General features: G+C 34.9%; 1 protein-coding gene across 1 annotated transcript; it reads left to right on the plus strand.

The window, feature by feature from the left end:
• The first annotated feature begins 7,882 nt into the window (after positions 1–7,882).
• Positions 7,883–8,509, plus strand: LOC104118785 (uncharacterized). Its single transcript, XM_009630144.4, has one exon. The coding sequence runs from the start codon at positions 7,883–7,885 to the stop codon at positions 8,507–8,509; it is 627 nt and encodes a 208-aa protein (XP_009628439.1).
• Positions 8,510–12,419: the final 3,910 nt, after the last annotated feature.

Here is a 12,419-nt window from a genome sequence, read left to right on the forward strand (position 1 = left end):
CTCCTGGGGGCCTCAGTTGTGATTAAGATCATGTTCGGCTCATTTTGGACTTGTTGGACTACTGAAGTTAAGGTATCTAGTTTCCTTATACGCGTTCGTGATGGCAGGCTCGCGATCGCAAAGAGTCTTTGAGCGACTGGTGAAGATTGTGCTTCGCGTTCGTGAGAATTGGGTCCCGTTCGCAAAGGTTCTGGGAGTTGTGCATCGCGAACGCGTGAAGCATGTCACGTTCACGAAGAAGGGAGGTCAAGCTCTGGGTGACAGGTGTTTTTTCATCGTGATCGCAAGGCAAGGACCGTGATCGTGAAGCTTCAAGGTAATTGTTCACCGCGTTCGCGACATGGAAGTCGCGTTCACGTAAGAGGATTTTTCAGCTGGAAAATTTTGTGCTTTGCGAACGCGAGGCATTTTCCGCGTTCGCGAAGAAGGAGCACCTGGGCAGATTTAAATACCCCAAATCGTGGGTTAGAGTATTCTTTTATATTTTTACTTGTGGAGCTCGTCTAGGGGCAAATTTTGTGAGAAATTTCACTACACATCAAGAGGTAAGCAACTTTTGATCATTTTTGTCCATTAATATTGAATACCCATTGATTTTCCCACATAGATTATGTGTTTTAGAGGTGAAATTTGGGGGATTTTGGACTAGGTATTGGAGAGTAAGATTTGGGATTTTGAGGGTCGATTTGTGGTTGAAATTGAATGATTTTGGTATGGTTGGACTCATTATTGAATGGGTGTTCGGATTTTGTAAATTTTGTCGGGTTCCGAGACGTGGGCTCATGGTTGAATTTATGGGTTGACTCTTTGAATTTTGTTAAAGAACTTAGCTTTATTGCCTGGAATCGATTCCTATAGCTTGTATTGATTAGATTAAGTTGTTTGTGACTAGATTCGATTCGTTCAGAGGCTGATTCGCGAGGCAAGGGTTTGTTAGAGCATTGAGTTGCGCACTTTGAGGTAAGTAACACTTCTAAACTTGGTACTGAGGGTATGAATCCATGTAATACGTGTTATATAGTTGGTGTTTGGGTGACGCACATGCTAGGTGACGGGCGTGTGGGCGTGTACCGTATTAATTATAACTCGGTTGCTTCTGCGGTACTGTGCAGATATTAGTCTTGTTTTGTCCGTGTAATTCCTATGTGTTAGAGTAATTGAGTTGTGATTCATGTAAATCATGTTTAGGCTATATGCTTATTCTGTTGGAACCCACTGAGGTTATTTCTACTGTTGAGTTATTTGCTTAAACTGCAATTATGTACTCAGTCATGTTTATTTATATGCATATCATATCTCAGTCTCTGTTATCATTTAATGTTATATCATGTTATCATTATTTGGGCTGAGTAGTATAAGACTTGTGAGCTCGTGAGATTGGAGAGATTGATGACTGAGTTGGGTCTGAGAGCCGGATTGTGAGTGTTATTGTGGATCGGGTTGCGCACCGCAGGAGGCCTTATTCTCTTATTTATTATTGTGCATCGGACTGTACGCCGCAGCATACCTTATAAGTTTTATGTTAGCACTTGGGCAAGATCCGCCCCTCCGGAATTGACATACCAGCAGCGAGCGCATGCACCGTGATATATATATATATATATATATATATATATATATATATATATATATATATATATATATATATATGTATGTGTGTGTGTGTGTGTGTGTGTGTGTGTGTGTGTGTGTGTGTGTGTGTGTGTGTGTGTGTGTGCGCGCGCGCACGCACGCTTTGGTGAAGGGCATTGATGCCAGGCACCCATACAGTGCTGAGTGATTGTGTGTGTTGAGTGGGAATATGAGATAGACATATTGAATACTCTGAGGGTGTGAGTACTTGGGAATATCACTGTGATACATTACTTTTGACATGCATATTTGACATGTAGGCATAAAGATGTAACATTCCTCATGCTAGTTGTACTTGGCATATTTTATCAGTGTTGAGTTTAAATTGTTGAACTTGAAAGCATGCCTAAATTTATGTACTGTGAACGAGCTGAATATGAAGGTTTCTCTAAGTTATAACTGTCATTCTCTTTGTTATATCTGTGTTGTCATTATTTTAGTTCTGACTGTATCCTTCTGAGCTCGTCACTGATTTCAGCCCAAGGTTAGCCCTGTTACTTATTTAGTACATTGAGTCGGTTGTACTTATACTACACTCTGCACATCATATGTAGATCCAGGTACATCTGGATGTGGTGATTGCTAGATTTGGTGCTAGTACATGCTCGGAGACTTTGAGGTAGCTGCTATGACACCCGCAGACCTTGACTCTCCTTCCTTTCATTTTTATTCAGTACGGTTCTATTTTCTCAGATAGTTGTACAGAGTTTCAGACTATGTTGACACTTAGTAGCTCATGTACTCAGTTGTACCAAGATTTTGGGATGGTTGTAGTAGAGTTGCAATTATTTTTATCAGATATTTACGAAACTTTCCACAGTTGAGTTAATTAAATCATGTTTTAATTCAAATGCGTAGTTGTTATGTGATTGACGGCTTGCCTAGTAATGTGTTAGGCGCCATCACGAAAGGTTGGGATTTTGGATCGTGATATACTGTTGTTTATCTTCTAGTCAGACAATGTTGTATTAGATGTTTTTAGACTATCTCTGTAAAGCTTATGACTCAGTTCCACCAATTGTGGGAATTTTGATATAAATGTTCTGTTTTGAGTTATTATGAATTTTTATCGAATTATCTTATTATCTAATTGTTAAATTCTGTTAAGTTATTCATGAATGTTAGGCTTACCTAGTCTTAGAGACTAGGTGCCATCACGACTACCTTAGGTGAGATTTTGCGGTCGTGACAAGTTGCTTGAGGACGAGTAAGAGTTTAAGTATGGGATGGTGATAAATAATGGAAAGTTCATCTTTTGAGTATGTTTGCATATTGCTTCTTATGTGAGTTGTAGGAGATCACATAATTTTTGAAGTGAAAAGATGCTCATTATGTGTCTCTTATGTGTAGGAATGAATTTGTATGGAAAAGGATCATATACGAGAAAAATTGGTTAAAAAGAGTTGAAGAGAAAAGTCCCGGACAACGGAGCGAGGTTCACTTCGCCAGGACTAGAACAGAATAAATCAGCAACTGGGAGCAGTCTGGATCGCGCATCTGGACGCGCCCCCAGCTTCTCCAATCCAAAGTATGAGAAGTCAAATCTGCCCCAACTCAACCTTACTTCATATAGATGTGATAGTTATCCACTTTTTGAAGGGGGAAATACTACTTTGGAGTAAGAAAAGACTTTGGAGAGGAAAGAACACGTTTGGAGTAAGAAGAAGGATACAACATCACGTTTATTCCTCTTTATTTCTCTTTTTCTATTGTTATGATATCTGGTATTGTATTTTTACGAGTAACTAATTTCTTATCTAGGGTTGTGACTGAACCTCTTAGGGGATGAATTTTTTATACATTAATATAATTAAGCCTTTTTACTTCTCTACTTGTTGACCTATATATTTATTGTTGTTGATTGAAGGGCCCTCAATTGATTGTGTCTATTAATTATATGTTATTCGAGAGAGGATAAGGTGGTTGTAGAACAACGCCACTCCCAAGGCATACGAGAGATCGACACATCGGGTTTAAAAGTAGGATTAGAGACGACGAAGCTTTGATGTGGTCTTAGTGAGCTGTGAAAAAGTGTGAGCTAGCATAATATAAAAGAATATGACTAGTAAATTATTATAGTTACTCGAGAGAGAGAGAGAGAGAGAGAGAGAGAGAGAGAGAGAGAGAGAGAGAGAGAGAATTATAATAAGTCGAGTGCTCACGATCAATAGAGAATACTTAAGTGATATTATAAAAAATGTAGCGAAAATAATTCTGACAATTGAAAAAATTATAACTCTAGACTTTTCCAATCTTGGGTCCAACCCTTAGTATCTTTAGTTGATAATTTATATTGCTTTAATATTTGTTAGTTAATTAAATAGACAATAGTTAATTAAATAGACAAAGAAATTACAATCTTTATAGCTAGAAAATTGTTTGAACTTGTGTTTCTTAGTGATATTGAACAACTGTAGCGAAATCTTAGATCTCTGTGAGATTCGATTCCGGTCTCTTAGACCAAATTATATTTACAGCGACCACTTATAATTTTTTAGGACTAGAGTTGGGCGTGATCAGTGACGTTCCAGAAATATGTGTATAATTATTTGCATTACTAGCACTAGAAGAACTACCTCTTGTTTTTCTATTCTTACCACTACCATCCCCGCTACACGCTTTTTTGCTTCTTTAAGTATGTCTATTGTTCAAATTAAATTAAATTAACAAAACATATAATTTTAAATAATAAAATAAAAATAAATACCAAAAAAAGATAGAGCTGGAACGAGTGTACCAGGATGCTACACTAAGTTTGAATTTGAAACCCGCAAATCGCAATAGCACACTTCAAGTCTTCTCTTGATAAATTGTAATTGTGTAGTGGCTACCGTAATAAACATTGAAATAAACTTAAAATACCAATTAATTGATAGTAGTTCAAGAGAGAATGTAGCAAATATAGAGGAAGAGAGATTGTTGTGAGAAAAAAATAGAGAAGATGGGGCTATTTATAGTTTTTAAAATATTAAAATTATAATTTATTAATTATTAGGGGTGAGAGCGAATATTTTTCATGGGGAGGCCGAAATGGCCATTTCAGCAAAAAAGAGTTGTTGGCTAACGGTCTCCCCAGATTTTAACCGTTGGCAACGGTCATATTTTTTTTTTTAAAGAAGATACCATTAACTGAGCTAGACCGGGTTAAAATCCGGTAAGGAATCAGTAATTCCTTACTAGGCCAACCGAACTCCTGTAATGAAAAAAGGTCAGCACCCATCTACACCAACCTCCCTAAACAACCCATCCTGTCTCATTTCTTATAAGACCGGACTGACCTGGACTATACCGGGTCGAACTGGATAGGAAACGGGCTCGTCTGACCCGATTAAAACCTTTAGGTGAAATCGAGCATCGTATATTGAAATTCGAACCCAGAACGGATAATATACTAAAAATCCAAAACCCAGTTCGCAACTTTTTGTAATGCCTTAGAAATGATAATATATCTTAAAATATAAAGATATATAACACCTAAACTTGACCGCACTGTACGAACATCAAAATTTGTTATCTTATCAAGCATAGATCATCATATTCGGGTTTTCTGGTTCCGTCAAAAGTGAAGTGCTGTTTTGCTTGTGTACGAAGAATGAAACCAAAAGCATTAAACTCAGCACTTCATCTAATCTTGTATTTGTTAGTGCTTTCAAACAACTTTTCTCTAGTTTATTTATTATTTTGGGAAAGTTTGAACCCCATGAATTGTTAATAGAGCTTGAACTTTTTGAACTCTATGAATTGTTGCTGGGGGTTGAACTCCATCATATTATTTTGGGTTCCATTTGTAAAATCTTCGAACTCTACCATCAATTGCTGATTTGCTAGGATTATTTCATGTTTTAGTTAGGGGCAAATACGTCAATTTAGTTGGACCAATGGCTATGCTAATACATTTAAAAGCTGGTTAAACATTAATAGCCGATCCAAAAAGTGGCTGACCCAACTAATTTTTATATTTCTAGTGTTAAAACAATCGATCAATTAATTTTGCCTTAATGCCAAACTAGTTAGTAGGGGTTTACATGGATCGGGTTGGTTCGATTTTTATCAAAAGCAAATCAAACCAACTATATTGATTTGTATTGGTTCGATTTTTCGGGTTTTTCAGATTTTTTTGTTACATGAATATTTTTCAATCTTACTTTATTAAAGTTATAGATAAAATTTTGATAAGTGAATATATATTTAGTAAAAAAAAAAATACAAACATATGATCCCTTAAAATATTCTTAAAAGAGAATTATTTAGTAACACATGACAGTTATTTTCTTAGTTGTCTAACAATAATTTTTCATTAATGTGCGCTCTCAAAGTTAACCGAATTTAATATTTAAACGTAAAAATGAGGATGATACCGAAATAATAATATATTCTATTTAATTTTAAATTATCAAAATACCATTTCAATTTCGAAAAAGATATAAAAAACTTGACATATGAATACGGAAGAATAAAGAGATGCTTAACGCATTTCAGTAACACTTTTGCTAAGAATGTGATACAACCCATTATTTATAGTAAATAAAAATAAATGCATTTCATAGTTCTATTAAATATTACATCCAGCGAGTGGGTCTCAAATAATTCTACATCTTTTTAAAGAAAATTTCATATAAAGTCTTAAAAGCATATATTTTTATATATTGATTTGGTTCAAATATTTTTACTCAATATCAAACCAAACATAATTGGGTTTTTTAGTCGATTTGATTTGACTTTTCGATTTGGTACGATTTTTCGGTACGGTTTGAATACCCCTGTAGTTAGGATCAACACACAAATCGTCTGTATCTATTCTATTCTATTGAAGTCTATTTCGTTACTAACCTAAATAATTTGTCGTTTAAATAAATAATAAAAAAATGCACTTAAATAGCCATCCATCTAACCAGTTCAACAGAAAAAAAACTGATGAGTGTATTATATGTATAATTCATGTAAACACATATATAATCGTGTATAGTTAATATATAATTTATGTATGCCGGCTACAAAAAAATAAATAATAAATTCGACTAGAATTTAAAACAAAGCTCCTTACAAACACTCAACTTATTATGAATGCAATAACTACTGCATAGTTTTGATCCTAACTAGCTAGATGCTATCACTTATATGGATCATGTATTTTTATTGTATTTTGGTCTTAGCTAAAACAGAGCATCTCTATATTGGAGCATCAATCCTCATAAGCAATTAGGTGAAGAATGCATTTCAATTTGTCGTATTAGAAATTTTTGGCAGCTAAGTAAGATATGGGTATGTTGGCTAAAATAATTGCTACTTAGAAAAGTTTAGCTATCTTCCAAAACTTCTTTAATAAACCAAATTGCTCAGTCAAATACAGCAAAACATAACATAAACGGGAATTTTTAAGTACTCTTTTATCAGAACGAGCCTAACTAAATTGTTTATTGAGTTTCTAAACATTGTATATGCTAGCATTTTAAGGTTCTTGTATTTTTTCTTCCACTATCTTGAAAACTTTGACCTACTTCGTTTTTTTTTTTTTTTTAACTGACTAGTTTCTGAAATCACATTGGACATAGGCATCATCAAGTCTTAATAGGTGTGAATTCGTTCACATTACCCCATTTCCTGAACCTCAATGTATCGGAAATTGTTTTTTTAAAAAAGAAGCATCAGTACGAGTGCGAATACTGATTTTAATAATTTCAAGAAAAAACTTGGTGCTCTATTAATTTCCCATTTGGTCCTCCTTGTGTCCGTTCTGTTTCTCCGATCCATCCTTGTAATAATGCTATTGGGGTCGTTTTGTTTGTTATTCCCTTTCTTTGTTGTTTAAAATAAGTGATTTTTTTAGATTTTAAGAATGAATTAATTATTTTTTTTACATTGTCTTAGAATAAATAGTGTTGGAGTATATGATAGGAGTGTTTATGTGAAGAGATAGTAAATATTAATATGATCAATTTCATTGATAATTAATGTTAAAAGATGATTTTTTTAATACATATATAAAAACAACCAAAAAATCACTTACCGTGGAGAGTAATAAATATCTCTCTTTTATTCATTTCTCATTTTCCGAAGTCTATTGAGCGTGCAAATTGACGTCCACGGCTCCACCCCCACCACAAGAAAATAGAAACTAAAAGAATCTCTCATTATATATACATTACCCAAGGAGAAAATAAACATAGTGAAGATAACATAATAATAAAAGAAAAGAAAGGAAAAAACACTCTTCCTTCTTTCCTCCTTTTGCTCTCTTCACCAAGATTCAATGGCTACTTCCCCAACCACTAGAACTCCAAGATATGGTCAAAGTGACAACACGTTTTCAACCCCAATTTTCACTATTTCTTCTTCACCTTCTTACTCTTCCAATTCTTCCTTTGGATCACTTTCTACACATGATCATCATTCCCCTTTTAGCCCCAACACTCCTTTTCAATTCTCTAATAAGGGAGTGCCATTTTCTTGGGAGTACATTCCTGGAATTCCGAAGCAACATATTTCAAGGAAAAATAGCTCTTCTTCAAGCCAACTTCTCCCATTGCCACCACCAGCTGGTAATCCTCCAAATTCAGCCAAGAAATTACAAAGGTTGCGCGACGAATTTTCTCCGAGAAAGAGTGCTAGTGACAGCTTCAGTAAAGATCCATTTTTTGCAGCATTTGTGGAGTGTTCCAAGGATCAAGAACATCATGAGAACTTTAGTGACATTTGGAAGAGTAGTACTACTTCTTCTTCAAAAGTAATGGCATCAACAAGAAGTTTAAGTGATAGATTTGGATTGATAAGCATGTATGCATCTTGTAAAAGAACTTGTACTGTCTCAGAATCCATTGTTTATCTTCCAAGATCAAGAAATTATGATCTCCTTAGTACTCGTCGAACAAGCCGGTAAAAAAGGGTGAATTTGTCAACTTTAGTGTCATTGGCCAACTTTAGTGTCATTGGCCAAAGGGTCATGACTCAAGTTCTACATCCATAGCTAGATGGCTTTACTATTTCATGTACGAAATATTATTGTGACTTATTTGGAATTAATTAATATTTTTGTATATTTTTCTATGCTTTTATGTATTAGGAGTCCTATGAAATATGTGAGGACAAATAGTATGTCCGAAAATTATGCAGTGTAGTAGCTTTTTTTAGTGATTTTAATATAGTAGGAGTATTATTTTACTTTGCAAGGAGAAAGCTTCAATGTGTTGTCACTAAGGCATGAGCAATTGCACAATTTCGTCTCGTGTTGTCACGATGTTATATGCAAATTCTATCCTTTCTGTATTTCATGTGATGACTTCATGGCATTTTGAGTAAAGGTTACACAAACCCCATGTGAGATTTTTTAAAATATTGAGAAAATAATCTTGAAAAAAATGATTATCGTGGACCACAAAACCACTGATAAGTGGACTCACACACAAACACTCATTAATTGCCACACAATTTCGCAGAATTTGGTTTAGTAGGAAATTTTTACATTCCAAGGAAAAGAAAGATTGGAAATACACTATTTTATGGTCAAATTGAATATATAAATAGTTAAAGATGATACTTGAGAAACTTTACCTAATATTTTCTGCCCTTGTTGCATCTAAGGGTGTCAAACGGGCTGAGTTGGCCCGGTGGTAAGGGGGCCGGGCAAGGCTCGGTTGTGACGAGAACAGGCCTGTGCCGGAAAAAATTTGAATACCGGGTACCAGACCGGTCCAATCCGGTAAGGTCTTGCCACTCGTGAACCGGTTAATCGGACCAGTCTGAACCGGTTCAATGGCTAGTTCAATTTTTTTTAATAATCCTGACCGTTGGCAACGGTCAGCTGCCAAATTGACCGTTGCCCAACAAGCTAATTTGTAAGAATAGTCCTTTTTGGTCATTTTTATCAAAAATAACACTTTTATTATTTACTAATTTAACTCTTTGAAAAACTATAAATAGACCCTCCGCTCTTCATTATTTCTTCACTCATCTCTCAATTCTCAAACCCAAATTCTCAATTGTCATTCTCTCATTCTTCACCTAAATTGCTATCAACTATTTGGCTCTCATTTTTTTTGAAAATTTATTTATTGTATTATTTGAAGTTTGAACTTTGAACAATTGAAGTTTATTCGTGGTAACGTCGGAGTTGCGAAATTCAATTTCAATACTTCAAAAATCATCAATTGTTCAATTTATTGCGGAATTCAGTGCACTCGTTCCAACTCTTTCTCTTATTTAATATTTTTTTGCATATTTAATTTTTATTAATAGTTAAATTTTCACAATATATTTAATGCTGCAAAACGAGTTTGTAATAAGGTTGACAATCGGGGTAATCAGAGAAATAGAAAAAGATGTGCTACTTTAACTTTGGTAGTAATTTAAATGACTTTACACATATTTTTGAATCATCACCTGATAATAATATAGATTATGAATAATTACAGGAAGATTACAGTATAAAAGAATGAATTAGAAATTGAAGATGAGACACCACCTACACCTAGTAGTGTTGGAGTTGGTAGAAGGGGTGGTGGCCGTGGCACTAGTAGTAGACCACTTGTGGCCCCGATTACTAGTCATCGGAGTAGGAGAAGTAAAGTTTAAAAATATTTTGAGGAAATAGAGAATACTGATAGAGTTAGACGCAAAATTTGTAAAGATGATTTTGAACATAAGACTGGAGGAAGTTTTGGGGGGACTGTGACACTTAGTAGACATCTGAGAATTACTCATCCTATAGATGAAAATCAAGGAACTCTAAACCCTAGTACTGGAGGACTTATGAAATATGATAAAATAAAGGATCGTGAAGAGTTAGCAAAAATGATTGCTTTGGGTTATCTACTTTTTTCTTTTGCTTCTTCATCATATCTTATTATGTATATTCAAAGGATTTATAATCCTTTATTTAAAGATATTCCTAGAAGTACTTGTAGATCAGATATCTGTAGACTTCATGAATAATATCAGACATGCATACATTATTTGTTTGACCGCCTTCCTTATAGAGTTTCTCTAACATTTGATATTGGCCATGTTGTTAATGAAAATGATTATTTGACAATTATATGCCATTGGATAGATGATAATTATTGTATGAAAAACATTTTATCGCCTTTAAATATGATGAAGATCAAAGTCATACTGCTATTTTTATAAGTACTACTATTTGCAAAGTTGTTGTATTTTATAATCTTAATAAAAAATTATTGTGTATGTCTATTGATAATGCTTCTAACAATAATGCTCTTATTTTAATATTAAAACTGCATTTGCAACTACCACTTGACAAAAATTTCATGTTAGGTGTGCATGTCATGTTTATAATTTAATTGTTAAAAGTAGCCTTGATTTATTTTCAATAGAGATTACTCATGTTAGAAGAGAAGTTGGTGTTATACAAGGAAATAATTATCACGACCCAAAACTCACATGTCATGATGGCGCCTATCGCAATACTAGGCAAACCAAAATTCACAATAAAACCACGCATTTTAAATTTGGAAAACATAGTAATATAAGTTTGAAGGAAAATCCCATAGATACTGAATGGAAACACCGCAATTCAATACAGAATTTTCCAAAATTTGGGTATCACTAAGTACATGAGCATCCTTATAATAACACTGTCTGACAACTAAAACATTGTCTAGGAAGGTAGAACAGTATAAACAAAACTAAAGATAAACGAGGAGAATCAAGGTCTGCGGACGCCAAGGCACCTACCTCGATAATCTCCGAACTGATGAAGCTCCAAAAATCAGCAACCATCATGTCCGGAAGTACCTGGATCTGCACATGAGGTACAAAGTATAGCATGAGTATAACCAACTCAATAAGTAACAAGTCTAACCTTTGGACTGAAAGTAGTGACGAGCTCAACTAATACAGTCCAAATACATGATTTAACAGTATACAAATGACGGGAAATAAAACAATAATATCTCAGAGCAACTCATAATCTGTTCGTACACTGTACAGGAAATATAGACATGCTTTCAAATTAAAAATTAAGCTCAATATGAATAAAATATGCCAAGTCTGAATGATATTAGGAATATGACATTCTCTATATCTATATGCCAATATGCATATCGTATGTGATGCAACAAAATGAAAGCCTCACGTACTCACACTCTCAGAGTACTCAACCCAACTGTCTCAATTCTAACTCATCACACTCAGTCACTTAACACTATACGGTACCCGCTGCGGCATGCAGCCCGATCCTATCATGAATCAATAGAACCTGCACTCACTGTTGGTATGTCAGACTCCGGAGGGGCGGATCCTGCCCAAGCACTAACAAAACCTGCTACGATGCGCATGCCGATCCTATCATGAATAAATAATATCTGTTGCGGCGTGCAACCCGATCCCATCATGAGTCAATAGTACCTGCTGCGGCGTGCAGCCCGATCCCATCAATATCACTCACAAACAGGCCCTCGACATCACTCAATCATCAAACTCTCCAGTCTCTCGGGCTCACAACACTCTTGCGAAGCAGCCCAAATTAATGATACATGATGTGATAATATGATAACAGAGACTGAGATATGATATGCAATGATGAAAGCGGCAAAGTACATAACTGCAAATTAAACAAATAACTCAACATCAAAGAACAACCGTTATGGGTCCCAATAGTACCAGCACATAGCCTAAACATTATTTCTAACACAAATTATAGCTCAAGTGCACTAACACATAGTGTACAGTAATAATATTCAGATAAGGTGACTACACAATCCCACAAAATTGACTAAGTCATAATTAATACGGTGTACGCCTACATGCCCGTCACCTAGCATGTGCGTCCC

Source organism: Nicotiana tomentosiformis, chromosome 4 (assembly GCF_000390325.3).
Source record: "Nicotiana tomentosiformis chromosome 4, ASM39032v3, whole genome shotgun sequence".
NCBI classification, from domain to species: Eukaryota; Viridiplantae; Streptophyta; class Magnoliopsida; order Solanales; family Solanaceae; genus Nicotiana; species Nicotiana tomentosiformis.

Bases quoted from the DNA above. Each gene is read 5' to 3' on its own strand.
- LOC104118785 (XM_009630144.4), top strand. From the start codon at position 7,883: ATGGCTACTTCCCCAACCACTAGAACTCCAAGATATGGTCAAAGTGAC.